Raw genomic sequence first — 19,701 nt, 5'->3', positions numbered from 1 at the left:
AAAAACAGACTGTTCTCTCTCCTCAGCTGCTTACAGATATCTGCAGGGCCACGGTGGAAAGCACTCTGTGTCTCAGCAGGACAGTGTGGTGAGGGAACTGCACAGGAGAGGAAGTATCACGGGTTGTGAGGACAACACACAAGATTATGGGATGCCGTCTGCCCGACATGGACTCTGTTTATACTACACTTGGGGTAGTTGTGTATTTCTCCAAACCTTTACAGTAAAATTATGAAATACTAATTCTGGTTATAATATAGATGACCCTGCGCCTTGTATGCGCGACGCTAATCTTTAAGAGAGAGCTGGTGTCAGCTGGCGTCACCGCGTATTTCTGACTGTCGGCTCACTTGACCGCAGTTTTCTTCTGTACAGTTGATGTCTCCTCACTGAAGCGACGCTGCAAGCCCTGCAGTTCGAGCGGCCGCTTTAGTCAGCGCTAACCAATAGGGAAACGTCTTACATCGCTCGTCTTTAGGGCCCAGGATGTTCATGTTCCCAGAACTCAAAATTCTTTGAGTTCAACCAAAAAGAGAGAGCGTCAAATATAAGAGCGAGAGTCGTAACCAAAGATTTTTGACATGCGCAAATAAAAGTTTTGCAAATAACTTTTTTTTCTTTGTAAGAAAAAATGAGTCATTTTAATCAAAAAAAGTTTTTTCAAACAATTTATTTTCTCCCCAAAATAAAATATTCCATAAAAAAAAAATCGTTACAACTCTGAAAGTTTTGATCACAACTTAATATTTTTTAATTGAGATTAGTTTTTTTGATTGAATATTCCAAAAGTTTTGACCACAATTTATTTTTTTGATTGAGATTATTTTTTTTGTTTGAATAATTTTGAGACAAATTTACCTCCATATTTGAGCAGTTTGTATGACTGGAAAAGCGCTATATAACTTCAGTCCATTTACTATTTATAGCCCCTCCAGTGAACTGTGGGAGTTTCCCAGTTAAAAGTGTCCAATCAATACATACAGCCAAAATCTAAGTATTTATATACATGGTATAAAAAGACAAATGTTTTTTCTCCTATTAATTGACATAAAATCAGACTAAACATTTCCTGTTTTAGGTCAGCATTTGCAAATTCGTTTGTAGTTGCTAAATGCCAGAAAAATGAGAAGGAAATTTTAAAGAGGACATATATACTACTTTCTTCAAAATCAGAAGTTTACATACACTAATATTACTAAATGTTTTTCACTAATTAATATGCCATTAAGCAAAAAGAAGTAACTTGGTAATTCTGAAAGGCCTAAAACGGGACAGGTTTGGTCCGATTATAAACGTATGGTAGCAACACACCACACAGTCGCATAGCTTGACCTAAAGCCCTTGGAAAGAACTGACTTGAACAGCTTTTTTATTAAGCTAAAATAAAGGCGACAAAAATTGCATTGTTCATTCAGTGTTTCTTTTTAGAACAAATTTTAATGCCAATTCAAGCTGTCTTTATTAAGTCTCCATACATTTTCCGTGTCTTAACAAAAACGCCAAGACGATGACGTACGACCATGTACTTTCAAGAATAACTAATCCAGCCTCAGCCGGGGCAACCCCGCTTGGCAAAACACGCGCTCCTCGGGCCTTCTACTTCCATGGTGACGAATCCAAGCCAGAGATCAACGGCGCTCTTTTCAAACCACTTCAGCGCGGAAACGGTTTAATTTCGACACGTTTATCGTTATTTAACGTCATTTGTGAAACATATACAACCTTAGCATGAAGCTGAGAGAAGCTATTCACCCGAGAGATGTCACCATAAGGGGTAATGTAGCGTTATACTTCCGTTTATTAAGCTAACATTAGCCGCTACAAAAACTTTTATCAGTAGCTAGTTCAGATGGCTCTTGAGAGGCCGAGAAATAGCTAAATCAGCTAGCCCAATGTTTCACGGAAAAACGCTACTGTTTTAATCATTTAAAATAATTAGCGGTACATTTTAATGTTATCCACTTCCTTACCATCCGTTGTAGTTATTCTACTTTATAAATGAAACACTGGACGTTTAAGCAATAGTTAGCGGTCTGCAAGCATTACAAAAATGAACAGCAGCGCGGAGAGGAAATTCGTCAATCTGCGGAAACGTCTGGATCAGCTGGGCTACAGACAACCTCTTGGAATAGAGTCGCTGCCGCTAGTGGAGAAACTGTTCAGGTGAAAGACCCACGGAGGTGGCAGATCTCTCCTTAAGCTTAATTATCAACTTCACCCAGTAAACACATGTAAGATGCTGCTCATCATCTTCATCATCATCCTCTGTCCTGCAGCGACTTGATCCACACAACTGAGAGCCTGCGCAATGCCAAACTATCAGCAGGAAAGACGGAGAAAGAGAGCAGAAATGTTGATGCCCTGTTGGAGCCCTACAGGGCAGAGAACGCCAGAGTGGTCAAGGAAAACAACGACCTGCATCTTAAGCTCTTGAAACTGAGGGACGAGAAAGATCACGTCACTAGAGGTAAAGATGAATTCCTCCTTTTTTCTTCTTCCCCCTTTTATAACCTGCGGATTTTAAGTGAGTGGTGCACCAGTCGCTCACAATCTTGTTTTTCCAGAACTCAAAACACACATCAAGAAACTGGACCATGAGACATCTGATCTGAAGTTCCTAAACAATCAGTATGTGCATAAGGTACGCTGCTTGGAGAAGGACAGTAAGGCTAAAGCTGAGCGGATCCAGCAGCTACAGGAGAAGAACATGCAAGCCGTTGTGCAGACGCCAGGTAATCGCTGGTCTGATTTCTCTGGCAGTATTAAGGAAGGGATATTTGACATTTATATGCACATTTAAATCCCTTTTTTGTGCTGCTATACGTTCCCAGGTGGAAAGAAGCACAGTATTCCTTTTAGACGACAGAGAATGCAGATTGATGAGCTTATTCCTCCTTCCTCTAAATCAGCCTATCCTGTCCCGCTGCCTGACGATCCGTATATAGCTGACCTACTGCAGCTGGCCGATGGAAGGTTTGCTTTATAGCTATTAAGAGTCATTGTATTTTTACTTTGTACAGTAGTTTGTTGGTGGTATTTGGATGACTTCTTCTCAGCTCATGATAACTTTGGTTTGTAGGATTCATGAACTACAGGAAGACATTATCAAACTCAAACTCGACCTGGAAAATGCCCAAGATGGCATAAAACATCTGAGCACTCAGGTGAGGGAGGCTAATCTATGCATTGTTGGGTGGTGTAGTGATTTCTTTAAATCTAGTAATGCATTTCTTTGAAAGGTGGAAGAAAGGAACAGAGAGATTGAGCGTTTGAATCGCGCACTTCAAGGAGGACGGCCTCATGATGTAATTTCTCTCGAAGCCCAGAACATCAGCAACGAAAAACTGATCGCCCACCTTAACCTTCAGGCAAGTTCAGCCATCATTAGTGATAAAATTCAAAATTCACAGAAAAGGGTTGTGAAAGGTAGTAGGATTTTAGTGACTATAGTCTGTTGCTTCATGTTTTATAGATTGAGTACCTGCAGGAGACCAACAGGAACCTGGAGCAAAATATAGAAGGACTGCAGCAAAAGAAGAAGGACGTCTCCACGGAGGTGGCAGATCTCTCCTTAAAGAACCTGGAGCTCTGTGAGGAACTGACGCACATAGATCACCTTGCGAAGTGCATGGAGATGGACAAGGAGCGCATGTTGGAGAATGCTGATATGGAACTACAGGAAACTAAAGTAAGAGAACGAATAACAAGCAAATATGCAATAAATTATAAATGCTTCTTGTAAAAAAAAAAATTTTTTTTCTGAATAGAAAGAAATTGAAAGGCAGCAGAAAATCATTAAAGACTTGGAGGAAATTATTACAAAGACAAGAAGGGTCAGTATAGTAGATGGTATAAAAATAATTTTGTTTTTGGATTATTTAGAGTAAATATAAATTATTCAATATTACAAATGAATCCAGGAGCAGTCGGAAGGAGAATATGAAAGAGACCGCTTAAGAGATCAGCTGGTGGAGCTTAAGGAGCAGAACGAAAAGATGGAGGGACTGGTGAACTTCCTAGAAGATGAGAAAACAAGGCTGCAGGACAAAGTGGAGAAGATGATGGCAGCTGGTAGGAAACAGTTTGTTATAGCTCTGTTGCTGAAACTCAGGTGGCTAACGCTCTGCATTATGTTTTTGTTTTGGGTGACCTTCCCAGATAAAGAGCTGGTGCTGGAGTTGGAGGCTATGCGTGCTAAACATGGTGTCTGTGGCAGAGAGCATTCCCCATCTCGTCTAGACGCCTTCGTCAAAAATCTAGAGGAGGAGAGGGATTTCTATCGCCATGAGGCTGAGCGGTACAAGAGGGCCAGAGGAGCCGGTGGACCGGGATTGAGTCCCAGTCGCAGTCCAGACAGAGGCAGGAGTCCGAAAGGCAAAGATGTCAAGGTAAGAGACTAGGGCTGCCAGACAGTTTTATTTTGATTAATTCATAAATGGATTTTTCAATCACTCCTTAATCTAAACAATTTGTGGTTTTTTCAAAAATCAGGACTTTGTTTTAGCATCCAAATTGGCTTTTATTACTTACTACAAAATAAAATGAACACAGACTCAGGACACATTAAATAATGACATAGAGAGGTATTAAATGCCAACTCCATAATGACAAAAATAAACTCAATGAAGACTACATGATGTTATGTATATGGTAGTTAGTAGTGAATGTTGAGACTTGGAACAATGTACAGTGCCTTGCGAAAGTATTCGGCCTCCTTGAACTGGTCAACCTCTTTGCCACATTTCAGGCTTCAAACATAAAGATATAAAATTCTAATTTTTTGTGAAGAATCAACAACAAGTGGGACACAATCGTGAAGTGGAATTAAATTTATTGGATGTGTCAAACGTTTTTAACAAATAAAAAACTGAAAAGTGGGGCTTGCAATATTATTCGGCCCCTTTACTTTCAGTTCAGCAAACTCACTCCAGAAGTTCAGTGAGGATCTCTGAATGATCCAATGTTGTCCCAAATGACTGATGATGATAAATAGAATCCACCTGTGTGTAATCAAGTCTCTGTATAAATGCACCTGCTCTGTGATAGTCTCAGGGTTCTGTTCAAAGCACAGAGAGCATCATGAAGACCAAGGAACATACCAGGCAGGTTCAAGATATTGTTGTGGAAATGTTTAAAGCCGGATTTGGATACAAAAAGATTTCCCAAGCTTTAAACATTCCAAGGAGCACTGTGCAAGCAATCATATTGAAATGGAAGGAGTATCAGACCACTGCAAATCTACCAAGACCCGGTCGTCCCTCTAAACTTTCATCTCGAACAAGGAGAAGACTGATCAGAGATGCAGCCAAGAGGCCCATGATCACTCTGGATGAACTGCAGAGATCTACAGCTGAGGTGGGAGAGTCTGTCCATAGGACAACAATCAGTCGTACACTGCACAAATCTGGCCTTTATGGAAGAGTGGCAAGAAGAAAGTCATTTCTCAAAGATATCCATAAAAAGTCTTGTTTAAAGTTTGCCACAAGCCACCTGGAAGACACACCAAACATGTGGAAGAAGGTGCTCTGGTCAGATGAAACCAAAATCAAACTGTTTGGCCACAATGCAAAACGATATGTTTGGTGTAAAAGCAACACAGCTCATCACCCTGAACACACCATCCCCGCTGTCAAACATGGTGGTGGTAGCATCATGGTTTGGGCCTGCTTTTCATCAGCAGGGACAGGGAAGATGGTCAAAATTGATGGGAAGATGGATGGGGCCAAATACAGGACCATTCTGGAAGAAAACCTGTTGGAGTCTGCAAGAGACCTGAGACTGGGACGGAGATTTATCTTCCAACAAGACAATGATCCAAAACATAAAGCCAAATCTACAATGGAATAGTTCACAAATAAACGTATCCAGGTGTTGGAATGGCCAAGTCAAAGTCCAGACCTGAATCCAATCGAGAATCTGTGGAAAGAGCTGAAGACTGCTGTTCTCCATCCAACCTCACTGAGCTCCAGCTGTTTTGCAAGGAAGAATGGGCAAGAATTTCAGTCTCTTGATGCAAAACTGATAGAGACAAACCCCAAGAGACTTATAGCTGTAATTGCAGCAAAGGGTGGCGCGACAAAGTATTAACTCAAGGGAGCCGAATAATATTGTACGCCACACTTTTCAGTTTTTTATTTGTTAAAAACGTTTGACACATCCAATAAATTTCATTCCACTTCATGATTGTGTCCCACTTGTTGTTGATTCTTCATAAAACATTTGAATTTTATATCTTTATGTTTGAAGCCTGAAATCTGGCAAGCGGTTGACCAGTTCAAGGGGCCGAGTACTTTCGCAAGACACTGTACAAAGATAGGGCTCATTTCAGTATGGAAAATAATTTGTTTCTATTAAACCTTTTATTTAAATGTAATAATGGAGACTGTCACATTTCCCTGCACAGCATAAATGCATTTTAACTGTATATATTCTTTAGAAATGTATCTGGTCTACATATAATTAATTTAGATATTAACATATTAAATTCTACGTGTTAATGCACACAATCATAGTTAATTAATCAAACGGGGGATTAAAAGCATCCTCGTATTTAATTAGCAGAGCATCAGGCTGGTGCTTCGGTGTTAAACCAAGAAACCTCACAAACACCCGACATATTGGCACCTTACCTGAAGCAACCCAATACTTTAGACTCCCTCGGCTCTTTGGAGTAAACTGGAATAAACTCTGAGAACCCTCCTCATTGGTCACTGAAGCATAGCATAAACTGGGGCTAAGCCGACCAATGGCTGAAGCCGAACTCACAGAGCAGTGTGGAGAAAAACGATTATTTTTGTTGAAAAGCTTAAATAGGATCTCTTTATTTGGTTTAAATTTGCTTTATAAACTGATGCCAAATGTCTCCTCATATATTGGCTTTTTTCAGGGAAGCTTTCCAGAGGCAGAACTGCTCCGTGTAGTCAGAGAAAGGGATGAGCTCAAGGCAGCTCTGATGAACTTTGAGAAGCACATGGAGGACATTCAGAACAACGTGAAAGCCCTCAGTAATGAGAGAGACCATTTCAAAGCCCTTTTTAAGCAAGTATGTTCTAAATACAAATATACTGGAAAATGTCCAATTAAAAAACAAAGATACTCCCTAATTTTTATTGATTGTTGTACATAAAGGCTCAGGATGAGCTAAAGTTGGCCCACAGGGCAGATTTGTCGGCTGACATCTTGAGGCAGCAGGAGGAGGTGAGACGAGCAGAGGAAAAGCTTGGGCAGATGACCTCTGAAAGAGACTCTCTGATGGAGAGGTTAAAGGTAAAGTTTTTATCTCAACAGTTGGTTCATTTAAAAAGTAATCTAGATATTAACTGATTAAGAAATGATCTCATAAATCCCAGACCCAAAATAGCCTCCTGTTTACTCGCTTATAAAGGGCCCCTACCTCCATTGTTATTAATCTACAGTTTGCCCAGACATCAGCTCACACAGACAGACAGGGAGAGGAGAGGAGGATTCTCAACTTGGAGAACACTGTGAAGAGTGTGAGTCTTATCTATGTTTAGATATTATCTCCCAGCAAAGGTAGTAAATAATTTTATCATAATTGGAGTTCTCTGGGGTTTAGCTGGAGCGGGAGAGATTGGATCTGCGGTCTCAGGTGTGTCTGTTGAAGGAGAGCAAGGAGGCCGTGGAGGAAGAGCTGAAGGCTCGGTCCACTGCTCTGGTCCAAAACACAGAAAACGTCGCCCAGCAGAGGGCCGAGGCGAGTGCTCTGAGGTGATGTTCTGTTTATATCTGCTCTGTTTTTTTTTCTGCTGTAGGATCGACTAGTTCTACTGTAAATCTGCCAGAGCGGGATGTAACTTTTTATTTACATCTTATGAAATTATATTAACAATTCTCTCAGTATGTATTCTTGAAGAAGAGGTGCATCAATCAGGCTTTTTCTTTCTGATAATGATTTATGGTTTTCTTTGAGGTCTGACCTGTTCAATCATATTTTTTTTTAATTCAACAGAAAACAAAGTAACTACATTATGATCCCTGTTTAATTCATTAAATCAAGTTTCTTACATTTTCTTAAATAAATGAATCAAAAGACATGCTTTTGATTGTTGCATTCATAGACTAAAATGCTACGGGTCCCTAGTTTTGATGCATGATTGTTTTTGTTCGCTTGCTCATTGATTGGCCTATCTCAACTTGATCTGTCATATTGTCCCGTTAAAGAGTTAAGTTATGATTCTGTTTGCACCTACATGTCTATATGTCTGCATGTCTCTAGGCTGCTACAGGAGCAGATGGAGCAGTCACTGTCTGATGCCCAACGAAGGCTCTCGGTGAAGATGAACGAACTGCATGTGGCCCACGAGCAGATTGAAAAACTTGAAGAGAGATTAGGTGAATGTGCTTCTCTGGTGGATGTTGTAAACCTTCGATTCTGTTTTGGGTTTTGTTTTGTTTTTTATTTTGCAGCTTAAAAGTTTGGATTATTTTTTTTGTTGTTTCCTGTCAGGGGAGCTGAGTCAGCAGAGCTCCAAACACAAAGAAGACGTAGCTTCCCTCCAGAAGTCAATCTCTGTGCTGGATAGAGAGAAAGATGCCTTGCAGGATGAGGTGGATCAGAAGACAGAAAAACTGGTTGCTCTCCAGAATGACCAGACCCAGAAGGTAGCAACAACAGTTTTTTACTTAGTTCACAAGGTTTTGTCAAAGAATAAGTCTATTTCTTTCATAAAATCAATATTCACATATTCATGCACATATCCAGCCAGAAGTCTATATACACTGATCATGGGCACGAATGACATTCATTTTATGATTTATTTGAGTGTTATTTTTGGTGTTTGAAATGATAATGCAGCATACAACTTTAATGCATTTTAAAAACAAGAACTGGAAGCACAAGTTAGAATTTCCTTTGTGGATTTTTGTTAAATTCTTTAAAATCATACTTACACACAAACCCATAAATATTTCAGTACATATCCTTTAGCAGGTTTCACCTCAACAGCAGGCTTGTTGTAGCATTAACAAGCTTTTTGTATAATTCTGGCTTCTTGTTGGAAATGGTAAAAACTCAATCAAAATAATTAGTTTAAAGACACAGAGCTAGCTTAGCGATGAACTTGGGGCCAATCCAGAATCTGAATGTTGGTCTGCTTTAACAATTAAAAAAAACCATGAATGATGTGTGTTGGAGATGAAAACCCTGCTGTGCCTGGAAATTTGGTTAGGATGTTCAGGTAACAACCCAGGAACCACCAAACATGTTAACACCTAGAATCTGCAGAAACACCAGTGTGGGTTTTAAATCGCTGCAGCCGAGTCAGTAAAGATATGACTTGTGATAAATAAACCAATTCTTATCTAAACAGGGTGTGACTGATTTGGGGATTAACTGGACTTGGCTACACAGTGGTAATGTCTTTCGGTGATGGGTTTATTGCAGATATAGATCTCAGAAAGTGGATAGACTTTCCAGGTCCTGGGGAAGAAAATAAATCTATTATCTTGATCTCAACAACATGGTTTTATTTAGAAAGTTGCATCTGACTACATCTGCTGTTTGTGCAATGAATAGACTTGGTTGTAGATGTTTTATGACATCACCAGAACATCTCCTCAGCATCTTGCTCATGGTCTGGTATACTATTAGCTGTGATGATGCTTTGCGTAAGGTGGATGGAATGATGAGAAGGAAGACTACCTCACCAGTTTCAAAAGTTAGACTGTTTAAGTACGATAATGATCCCAAACGTATCAGAACTGCTTTTGGACCTGATGAGGCGGGCTATCACTAAGTTTCTGAAAAGTCCAGACGATGTTCATTTTATATATGCGACAAAATGCAACATAAATAGAATCGAAATGGTGTGCAGTGTAAATATGAGACACTATTTGTGTGAAACGTTAATGATTCTCACGTTCAGTGCGTCTATGTGAACCACCTGAACCATTGTTAGCTGCTTGGTTACATACAGCATCAGCTAAATTATGTGTTTATTTATCAAAGCAGGTTGTGGCTAGTACTAATGAGGAGCAATACTTTGGTATCCTTACAGGAAAAAGTCCTTGAAGATGTGAGACTCACTGTCAAAAATATGGACAATTCACTAGCGTGAGTACTGCTTTTAATTGTGCCGTATTTCAACAGTAGAAGCCGCTGCAGTAGGGTTGCTACATGTTTTTCACCGATGTGATTTCTGTCTTTCATTCATTCAGTCAGCTACAAGGAGCCCTGAAGAGCCGTGAAAGGGAGATCAGCAGTCTGAGGAGGCAGCTGGATCCATCTCTGGAGGAGCTGGCTGCTCTCAGGAGAGACAAAGAAGTCATACTGAGAGAAAACAGGAGGCTGCAGGATGACCTGGCCACTATGACGAGGGAGAACCAGGTAGGCGGAAATATTAAATCCCTTTTTGTTTTGTCTTTTGTGTTTGAAAGTATGTGGATCTAAACGTAAGCTGAAAAAATGTCTCCTTGTCCAGGCTGTACATTTAGAAATGGAGGAGGCTTTGCATGAGAAGGATGAGTTGAAGTTGAGGGTCCACTCCTACATTTCTGAAGTGTCCAGAATAGAGAAGCTGATGGCCACAAAGGTAAGAATGTCCTCATGCCTGTAGCTTTGGTTTGTTCTGTTAGTTTCTGTTTACTCTGGAGAGTACATCTGCTGTTTCCTGGTGATCCCCAGGAACAGGAGAACAGAGATTTACTGGAGCGCTTCAGGATGGTCCACTCCGGGATACAGGAAAGGGAGCAGAAGCTGCACCAGGCTGAAGGCCTCAATAACTCGATCCGCCTGGAGCTGCTCTCCTCGGACACAGAGCGCCGGCAGCTCCGGGATACTGTCGGGCAAAAAGAGAGAGAGATCCAAAAGGTGAAGAAACAAAATCCAAATGTTCTCTAAGCAGATATGTGAAGTTGTGTTTTCTCTTTAAGTTCAGTGTAATAAAATGAAATGATCAGTGTCTTATTGTAGCTTCCCTCTCCTGGTTCTCCCAGCACATACAGGCACTGCAAGCTTATGAAGTCCAGGTATCCTCACTGGCTCGTGGGATGTCCCGACTAGAAGAGGAGCTGCACAAAGCACAGGAGGAGAAGGCTGCTCTCCTTTCTGATCTAGCTTCCATCAGGGAGCTCTGTGTCAAACTAGACTCTGCAAAGGACCTCACTGCACGACAGTTGACCTCCAAGAGCATGGACCTAGAGAGGGTGAATTGTTTTTCTAAACCCTTTCACCCTTGGCAGAAAAATGTTGCATTCCACCGTGGGAGCATGTAACCTGCTTCTGCATCTGTCATTCACTCTTGTGATGGTTGTTTTTTTTTTCTATTCTAAGGTCACTGGAGAACTGGAGGATGTTCGGTCAGAGGTTGAGGTCCTGAAGAAGCAACTATCCAGTGAGAGGCTGACTGTGCGCAACCTTGAGACACTACTGTCTACCAACAGGCAGAAAGAGTTTCAGACCCATCTGACTGCCAGCGAGAGAGAGTCTGAGCTGAAAGTCCTGCAGGACAAGCTCACTCTAGCTGACAGCAAAAAGTAAAAGACAAATCCAGTTCACTATACTGGTTTGAGCTTAATAAAATATATTTGTGTAGAGAAAGTTTAATACTTTTTTCATGTGTGCATAAAGTGCAGAGCACGCAAGAGAGGTGTCCCAACTCCGTGGTAAAGTGTCCCAGCTGCAGACGGAGATGGACGTCCTGAAAAGACAGCTGACCACAGAGCGCTTCGAACGGTGAGCTTATTTATGTTTGGAGAAAAACTTCCTCGTTTAATCTGCTGACAATTATATGTATTGAAGTTATTAAATAGTTCCTCCACAATTGGGGGAAAGCTTGGAATTTAAGTATTTCCCAGGTCTGGATAAAATTATAGGAAAAGAAAATACAGATTGGAAAAAGTTTATTCCCTATCCCTCTGCCTTGTCAATTTTCATCCGTCAGTCTGTTTGTTGATTCATCTCTGTCCATTTTTCCATAATCTACAATCCATGTGTCTGTCGATCCATCCTCTGTTTTTCCATTGTTGTCGCACAAAAAACTGGAAACGTTTCTTGAGCAATTGCTTACTTGTATACTTATCGAAAATATTTGCTTTAAAGTTTGTAGGAGATCACTTAGTTTAACTGTGACCCATTAAGTTGAAACCTTTATTTTCAGGGAAGTGATTTATAGAAAAGCGTTGTATTTAAAAAGCATTATTGTTTAGATGCTGACCTCACTGACTATGCCCTGTTAACATTGAAGCAGGAAGTGTCCTCCTCTTGTTGCTGGTTGAAGAACTTGGTAGCTTCAGGGATTGGATTTTCATTAGTTCTTGCAGAATATTTCAACATTCAGTATAAAAGCTTATTTAATTTGTAGATGTATAAAAATGTATGCAAGTTATGTTGAAAAGCTCATCTTGGAAAATGTGGTTGGAATAGCACTGGGATCAATTTTATAAGTTTGTACTTCCCCTTAATCCTTATTAGACATGACTTTCAGTTGTTTTAAGGTAAAAAAGTGTTAGTTTACCATTATTAGAAGTTTCTAACAATATTTTTTCTTTATGTTGAAAATAAACCTTTTTTTTAAAACATGTTTCTGAGTTCTAAATTAAGTTTGGCCGGTCAGACATGAAACTGATAAATAGCACAAACTGCAGATAATTACCAAATTTACTGATCACTTTCACTGTAAATGTTCAGGATTGTACATCCTCAGATTTGGCCCCTCGGCTAACTGGTGTGTAGCTGCATAGATGGGAATGTAAATCCTAACATTTGTGGCATTGTCCTTCTCTCCTCAGTGAAAGAGCGGTTCAGGAGATGCGTAGACAAGGTCTGTCATTTTCATCTCCTCTCAGCTTATCAGGCGGCTCTCACCACAGCTCTGCAGATCGCTCCATCCTCCGAAGTCAACACTCCACGGACAAGTCTACAGACAAGTACGGTTTGGTCAGGAAGATTCTGAACTAAATGATGAATCTTTTTTTTTTTTTTTGCGCTAAATGCTGAAACCCCTTTTCTTCCTCATTTCAGGAGTGTTAGTTTCAAGGATTAACCTCTAAAGACGAATGAAGTTGCAGTGAGTCAGATAAACGCTACATGTTTAAGTTTGGATATGAAGGCTTCCACCGACCTTGGCATGAAGTAGCCTGAAGCTTATCTCAGTGTTGCTAAAGTGTACGAGCCAACGTCTCAGGACAGGATAAAAGCTGTTGGAAGACTTAAAAAAAATGTTTCCTGTTCCAAATGTTAATTTTTTTTTAAATAACTCTACTTACAAACTGTTGGTATCAGGTACTTTCACAGATCAAACATGTCTGAAATGAAGTTTATTCATAGCATTTCTAATCTCAAACACTTAACTAATGAAATGTTACATATGTTGAGTTTTGTGGATTATACTTAATATTGCTTTTTATATATATATTTTTTAAATAATAAATTATTTGGTAAAATAAAGAGATTAAGGATCAAATAAAAAATGTGTACATGATAAAAAAAAATGTTTCTCAGTTTTATTAAATGAGAAACAGTTTGTTGCATGAAAAGTAAGGGAGAGAAAAAAACCACGTAAGTTCAAGGTCAGAACATTAGATTGACTCATCGACATGAATGTCCTGTTTTGGGGTTTTAAATCATTTATTTGAATGAGCAACAACTACCTGGATTTTAAAACCAAAAATGTTGTAATGCGGATTTTCTCTAATCTACACAGGGTCAAAATTATACATGCAGGCTTAAATCCATACTTCAACCCCAGTAATATTTGGTTAAATGTCCCTTATCAAGCTGCACCTTGACCACAGGGTTTTTATAGCCATCACGGTGGTTAGTTTCCCTGTCTCATCAGAAATGGTAGAGCCATATTAAAATTACTGATCCAGCTTTTAAGTATATTCCTCAAACCTTGAGTAGGTTTGAGGCCCTTCAAGAAGCATGATCTTATTCTGGCTTTTCCATTCTAAAAAACGTGGTGCGTGTTAGGGATGGTTTTACTGCTGAAACACAGTTATCCAATTTCAACCATCTGACCTAAACTGTCGCTCTCAGATGAGAGGAAATTGCCAGGAACCACCAAGGCTCAAAGTTGCTGTAAACAGGAACACCAATGTCGCTGTCTACATTGAAGCCAGTTTTATATCATCGATGATTGGGAAGGTGGTAACTAAGAAGGAAGCCTCTGCTCCATCAGTAACACCTTAAAGCACAATTGAATGTTGTTGCTTCCAACACAAGACGCATTAAATGTCCTCTGGAAATAAGCAGAGATGACAGAGATTGGGCTCTTTGGCTATAATGTCAGGAGGAGTCAAGATAAGGCTTTCAAACCTAAGAACACAGTAAGAAAGGTCAAGCATGGTAGTGGTAACATCATGCTAAGGGTCTGTTTTGCTGCCAGTGGTACTGGTGTACTGCAAAAAGTGGATAGAATAATGAAAATGATGAGTTACCTCCAAACGTATAAACTTCACCCATAACAGCTAGATTTTTAACACTTGGGCGAGTATTACAACTGGACAATGATCCAACCTCAATCCAAATGATGATTTTTGGACCATTAAAAGTTGCTTGTGCCATAAATCCAAATTTAATTAACTTTACCAGGTTAGGCAAGAAGGGTGGTCAGATATCCAGCCAGAATTATGCCAGAAGCGTGTTGATCTCTACAAAGAGTGCAGTTTCTAAGCAACTAGCCAAGGGACATTTATCCAAATATTAGTGAGGGTTTTGTATGCACACTGCTCAAACAAATTAAAGGAACACTTTGAAAACATCAGATCTCAACTAGAAAAAAAATGCTGCTAGAGCTCCATACTGATATGGAACAGGTAATGTGTTGTGAACAAAGAGATGCTGCATCATTTGATGCAAACCATCAACCCAGAGAGTCCTGGGGTATCTCCTCCCAGATCCTGACCAGGACATCACTGAGCTCATGGACAGTCTGAGGGGTCCCCTAGTGGTGTCAGGTGGACCTAAACATGATGTCCCAGAGATGTTCTATTAGATTTAGGTCAGGTGAACATGGAGGCCAGTTAATGGTATCAGTTCCTTCATCCTCTAGGAACTGCCTTCATGCTCTTACCACATGAGACCGGGCATTATCATTCACCAGGAAGAACCCAGGACCCCCTGCACCTGCAGAGGGTCTAACAATGGGCTGAAAGATCTCCTCTTGATACTTAATGGTACCATCATTTATCCTGTACAGGTCTGTGTCCCTCCATGGGAATGCCTCCCCAGACCAACGCTGACCCACCACCAAACCAGTCATGCTGAACAATGTTGCAGGCAGCATAACGTTCACCGCAGATTCTCCAGACCCTTTGACATCTGTCACATGTGCTCAAAGTGAACCTGCTCAGAGAACAGGGCGCCGGTCGAAATCTGCCAATTCTGGTGATCTCTTGCAAATTGTAGTCGAGCTCCATGGTTCCAGGCATTAAGCACAGAGCCTCTGCTGGCCCTGTCCAGCTCTCCTAGAGTAACTGCCCGTCTCCTAGAATTACCTCCATGTTCTTGAGGCTGTGCTGGGAGACAGTCCAGGTATCGCCTCATGCTACGAATAGGGACACAGAGTCTGATCAGATGTAAAACTACTGAAAAGCAGTCAAAGAAATTAAGAAAAAATGTCTGTGGACTCCACCGGCAAAGCCAATTACTATTTTGGGGTCAGCTCATTTTTGCTCCTTTAGTTCACCTGTTAATTTCATTAACACCAAAACAGCAGACATTGATTAACAACCCCCTCTACTACTGAACTGACTGATGTTTACCTGACTTGATACTATATACTCTGATTACAAAGTGTTTAACAGTGTACATACATTTGAGTCTGTGGGTTAGAGAAAATAAACAAATTCAAACTTGTTCAGCCAATTTTTTGTTTTTAAACTTCCTTGAAATGATCATTTATCATCGTTCCACCTGAAAAAAAAAATAACAGTTCAAATAAATCACTCACAGAACTAAATTACTGAGATTCATGCAGATGAAGAATGTATGTAAACCTCATGCAGAAACCGTGTTTTAGCCTGCTAAACCACAGAATGTCCACAGAGGCTATTTACCTTTACCAACATCTGCAGTACAATAATACATCCATCACTAGAAAACAAATTGGTCTATTCACTGTAACTGTTCATTTAAGATTCAGTGACCTTTTTCTCATGTATTTATTTAAAAGCTTTAGTGGTTTTAAATTGTTTTACATCTCTCAAAACTTCAGAAGCAAAAATACAAAATGAATTTCTATAAAAAAAAACAAAAATGTAAAAATTGGCAAACCAATCAACTTTTAATGCCGGCAGTGTTCGGTGGTTGTGTTTGGGAAGGGGTAAGCAAATAGAGAAAAGTCTAAAATGTACTTGGGTAGGAGTTCCCTGAGTAGCTTTTGTGGCAAAGTGCACAAGTAATAGTGTAACGTTTCTGTGGTGACAGGCTTGTACCATGTTTGCCTCTCTGGGTAGTGAACAAAAGGAGGTGCACCGATGCGCTGGAGCACATACTCGGAGTCCCTTTCGAGGTGCTCATAAGAGCCGATGAAATTATAAGAAACAGCACAAGGTTGGCACAAGTTGTAAACGGGCATCCAGTGCTCATTCATGTGCTCCACATCCTCATCTAACAAGTAACGGACAAACTCTCCAAAGGTCACATCATCTCCTTTCACGGATGCATCCTTGGCAAGGCCCTTTCTGTACCGCTTTATGATCTCCACTCCGTACTTCTTCTGGTAGGATTCGATCTCTCCAAACTTATTCCTGTAGGCCGAAAGCAGTCGCTCCATAGGTTCTCGCACAAACATGAACTTGAAGTAGTGCTTGAGGCGGTAGCGGATTTCTTCTGGCTTCAGGGAGGACAAAAAAAGCAAGTCGCTGCGGTGATCCATCTTGATGTTGACGTCCACACTCTCCAGGGCGCCGCTCAGGACCTTCAGGACTCTCTTCCAGTTGGAGCAGGCCACTTTGGGGACGTAGCAGTAGAGGAAGCGGTACTCTTCATTTACCAGGATGTGCTGCAGCACCGTCTTCCTTTGCAGGGGGCTCAGGGACCAGATGCTGTGGGGCATGTTCTTCTGGCTGCACATGGTCCTGATGGTGCGGTTGCGGATCTCCTGGAGGATCTAAGTGTGAACAAGAGCCAGGTAAAATGAATATGTTCCACAGTTTACAGTGGCTTGCAAAAGTATTCACACCCATGGAACTTTTTCCATATTCGGTCACATTACAAACTCAAATGTTAGTCTATTTAGGCTTCCATTTAGGCTTAATTGTAAAAGTAAGGGGATAGCTTTTTTTTTTTTTTGGTTTTAAATTAAAAAAGTCTGAAAATTGAGCTATGCATTTGTATTCAGCCCCTCCTTGTGTATACTTTGTGAAACTTTTTGCCCAACAGCAGCATCTTTGCTGATCTGAAGACTAAAACGTTTGCCCACTGTTCTTTGCGAAATAGCTCAAACTCTGTTGATTTTGTCCTGTGTCTAGACTTTGACTGGGCCATTCTAACACATGAATATATTTTGATATAAATCATTCCACAGTTGCTCTGGTTATATGTTTATAATAAACCTCCACCCAATTCTGAAATTCTTTGTAGACTTTAAGGTTATTGTCCAGGATTGCCTTGTATTTAGCACTATCCATCTTAATTCTAACCAGCTTATTCTCACTGAAGAACAGCATCGCCACGGCATGATGCTGCCACCACCATGTTGCACTACAGGGATGGTGTTATCAGGGTTTTCTCAGCTTTATCCCTAAACTGCTGAGTTTCTTTGTTTCTCTGGTGTCGTTTGTTCACTAATGTTCTCTAACAAACCTTCACAGAACAGCTGTTTTTACACTTAGATGAAATTACACAAAACTGGACTGAATAAGTCTGAAAACAAAGAAATAGCACACTTTTGGTCCATCACATAAACTACATTTAAGTTTGTGGACAGGTTTTAAGGGTATGAAAGCTTTGACAGAAATTGTGAAGTTGTCTAATAAAAAAATAGGGAAGGAAATCTTATTCATTGTTCCTGGGAATTTAAATCATGACCTAAAGCTGCATAAAAAAGCCATTTGCTGTTAGGTGATTTAAACAGGTCGACAGAACACAAATGTCTGACCTCACATGTCTGGGAGCTTCAGATTATACATTATGCCTTGTATATGTTACCCTTTTGTGTAAAGTGTAAAAACAATATGCGACTTTTTTTTTACAGCCAATTGTATTAACTGCATTTGCAATGATTTTCCTACACACGAAATGCGATCCAGACAGAAAAAAAACTTTTCAGTTAACTTTTTTTGACAGCTTTTTGCTAAAAGAAAACATACCAAACCTCTCGACAGACTGCGTGAAGTCTTTCAGGAAGAAGGTCTAGAAGTAGACTCTTCAAGTAACTTACTTCGGAGTCCACGTCGTCTGAACCGTGGGTTCGGCTCTCTCTGAAGAGCTCCAGCCGCCTTGCGTTACCCCGAGGAGACGGCGTCTCCATGCCGTTCAGCATTCCCTTCTCTATCATGAGCAGCAGGCCTCCGGAGGCTACGACCACCAGGAAGGTTAGCACCGAGGGCAGCACGGCGGAGCTGCGGCGGACAGAGCTCGGGCTCCCCGCGCTCCTGAAGCTTGTAACGGGGCCGCTCCGCAGCCCGTTGCCGTAGTCCTGCCTGCGTGGAAGCATCATGACGGTGTCCGGCGTCTGCCAGCTTTTTAACCTTAAACGCTGGCAGTTCAGTGTGGAAGTTTCCGCTTGGTCCCTAACACGTACCCATGCTAAGGTTTAAAGTAAGTTTGCAAGCGTGTAATTCAAAAATCCTGTTCGGATCATCACAATAAAATCTCGTTAATGTTTCCACATTTTCAGTGGAGAACATAAACTAAATGTGTTCTATACTGTGGAGAGTTTCACATGTCAGTTGTCTCAATTATTTTTCTCTCGCAGGTTATGTTTTATAAACCTACAAATCGATACCTTCAAAATAAAATCACATAAAATATACTAGTCGCTACACTAAAAAACAAACTATAAATTAAAGCCTTAAAAGGTTTAAAGGTAGAGCCTCAGATGTGTATATTTAATATGTGCTGTCAGGAAGGTTTTTGTGAAATGAGGTAACCGCAAACACCTCACAACTCCTCCTTTTTAAGAATGTCCAGCTGGGAAGTTTCTTTACGCAATTATTATGTTGTTCAACGGTTCCCATTAAGTTTAATCTTGTCACTCTACAACTCAGCGCCTTAAGATTAGAGGCCTTTTTAATGTCAATCCTTTTAGAACAGTTCCAGTCTCAGAGTCTTCAAAAGTAAGCAAGAAACATGTTTATTTTACAGATGAATTAGATTCTTAACCACTGCACACAATTGCACTCCTGTAATGTACAGGCCCTTCTCAAAATATTAGCATATTGTGATAAAGTTCATTATTTTCCATAATGTAATGATGAAAATTTAACATTCATATATTTTAGATTCATTGCACACTAACTGAAATATTTCAGGTCTTTTATTTATTGTCTTAATACGGATGATTTTGGCATACAGCTCATGAAAACCCAAAATTCCTATCTCACAAAATTAGCATATCATTAAAAGGGTCTCTAAACGAGCTATGAACCTAATCATCTGAATCAACGAGTTAACTTAAACACCTGCAAAAGATTCCTGAGGCCTTTAAAACTCCCAGCCTGGTTCATCACTCAAAACCCCAATCATGGGTAAGACTGCCGACCTGACTGCTGTCCAGAAGGCCACTATTGACACCC

At 40.4% G+C, this 19,701-nt stretch overlaps 2 protein-coding genes across 3 annotated transcripts; one reads left to right on the top strand and one right to left on the bottom strand.

Annotated features, from left to right (window-relative positions):
• Positions 1-1,564: 1,564 nt before the first annotated feature.
• cep135 (centrosomal protein 135) lies at positions 1,565-13,405 on the top strand. Of its 2 annotated transcripts, XM_047373854.1 has the most exons (26): positions 1,565-1,774; positions 1,983-2,163; positions 2,277-2,467; positions 2,565-2,732; positions 2,832-2,973; positions 3,080-3,164; positions 3,240-3,368; positions 3,473-3,688; positions 3,768-3,833; positions 3,921-4,071; positions 4,159-4,388; positions 6,887-7,042; positions 7,129-7,266; positions 7,416-7,493; positions 7,577-7,728; positions 8,237-8,352; positions 8,468-8,622; positions 10,017-10,072; positions 10,177-10,345; positions 10,440-10,550; positions 10,643-10,828; positions 10,954-11,163; positions 11,291-11,493; positions 11,588-11,692; positions 12,748-12,885; positions 12,980-13,405. In XM_047373854.1, exons 2-26 carry the CDS (start codon positions 2,051-2,053, stop codon positions 12,999-13,001), a joined length of 3,486 nt encoding a protein of 1,161 aa, XP_047229810.1. In that variant the 5' UTR covers positions 1,565-1,774; positions 1,983-2,050; the 3' UTR covers positions 13,002-13,405. The 2 variants fall into 2 exon arrangements, with proteins under 2 accessions (XP_047229810.1, XP_047229811.1); XM_047373855.1 differs by lacking the exon at positions 1,565-1,774 and having other exon boundaries at positions 2,046-2,180.
• A 2,698-nt stretch (positions 13,406-16,103) lies between these two features.
• chst14 (carbohydrate (N-acetylgalactosamine 4-0) sulfotransferase 14) lies at positions 16,104-18,954 on the bottom strand. The gene is made up of 2 exons (XM_047373866.1): positions 18,345-18,954; positions 16,104-17,072 (listed from the first exon to the last, which is right to left on the bottom strand). Exons 1-2 carry the CDS (start codon positions 18,621-18,623, stop codon positions 16,245-16,247), a joined length of 1,107 nt encoding a protein of 368 aa, XP_047229822.1. The 5' UTR covers positions 18,624-18,954; the 3' UTR covers positions 16,104-16,244.
• Positions 18,955-19,701: the final 747 nt, after the last annotated feature.

The sequence above is a fragment of the Girardinichthys multiradiatus genome, chromosome 9 (genome assembly GCF_021462225.1).
Source record: "Girardinichthys multiradiatus isolate DD_20200921_A chromosome 9, DD_fGirMul_XY1, whole genome shotgun sequence".
Taxonomy (NCBI): Eukaryota; Metazoa; Chordata; class Actinopteri; order Cyprinodontiformes; family Goodeidae; genus Girardinichthys; species Girardinichthys multiradiatus.
Note: the sequence above shows the minus strand (reverse complement) of the source record. Positions and strands in the feature narration are given on the sequence as shown.

Coding starts and splice junctions, on each gene's coding strand:
- cep135 (XM_047373854.1), top strand. CDS start 2,051: ATGAACAGCAGCGCGGAGAGGAAATTCGTCAATCTGCGGAAACGTCTG. Junction 4,072..4,158: donor GGAGAAGATGATGGCAGCTG/GTAGGAAACAGT, acceptor TGACCTTCCCAG/ATAAAGAGCTGGTGCTGGAG. Junction 11,693..12,747: donor ACCACAGAGCGCTTCGAACG/GTGAGCTTATTT, acceptor TTCTCTCCTCAG/TGAAAGAGCGGTTCAGGAGA.
- chst14 (XM_047373866.1), bottom strand. CDS start 18,623: ATGATGCTTCCACGCAGGCAGGACTACGGCAACGGGCTGCGGAGCGGC. Junction 17,073..18,344: donor CAGACGACGTGGACTCCGAA/GTAAGTTACTTG, acceptor GTTCACACTTAG/ATCCTCCAGGAGATCCGCAA.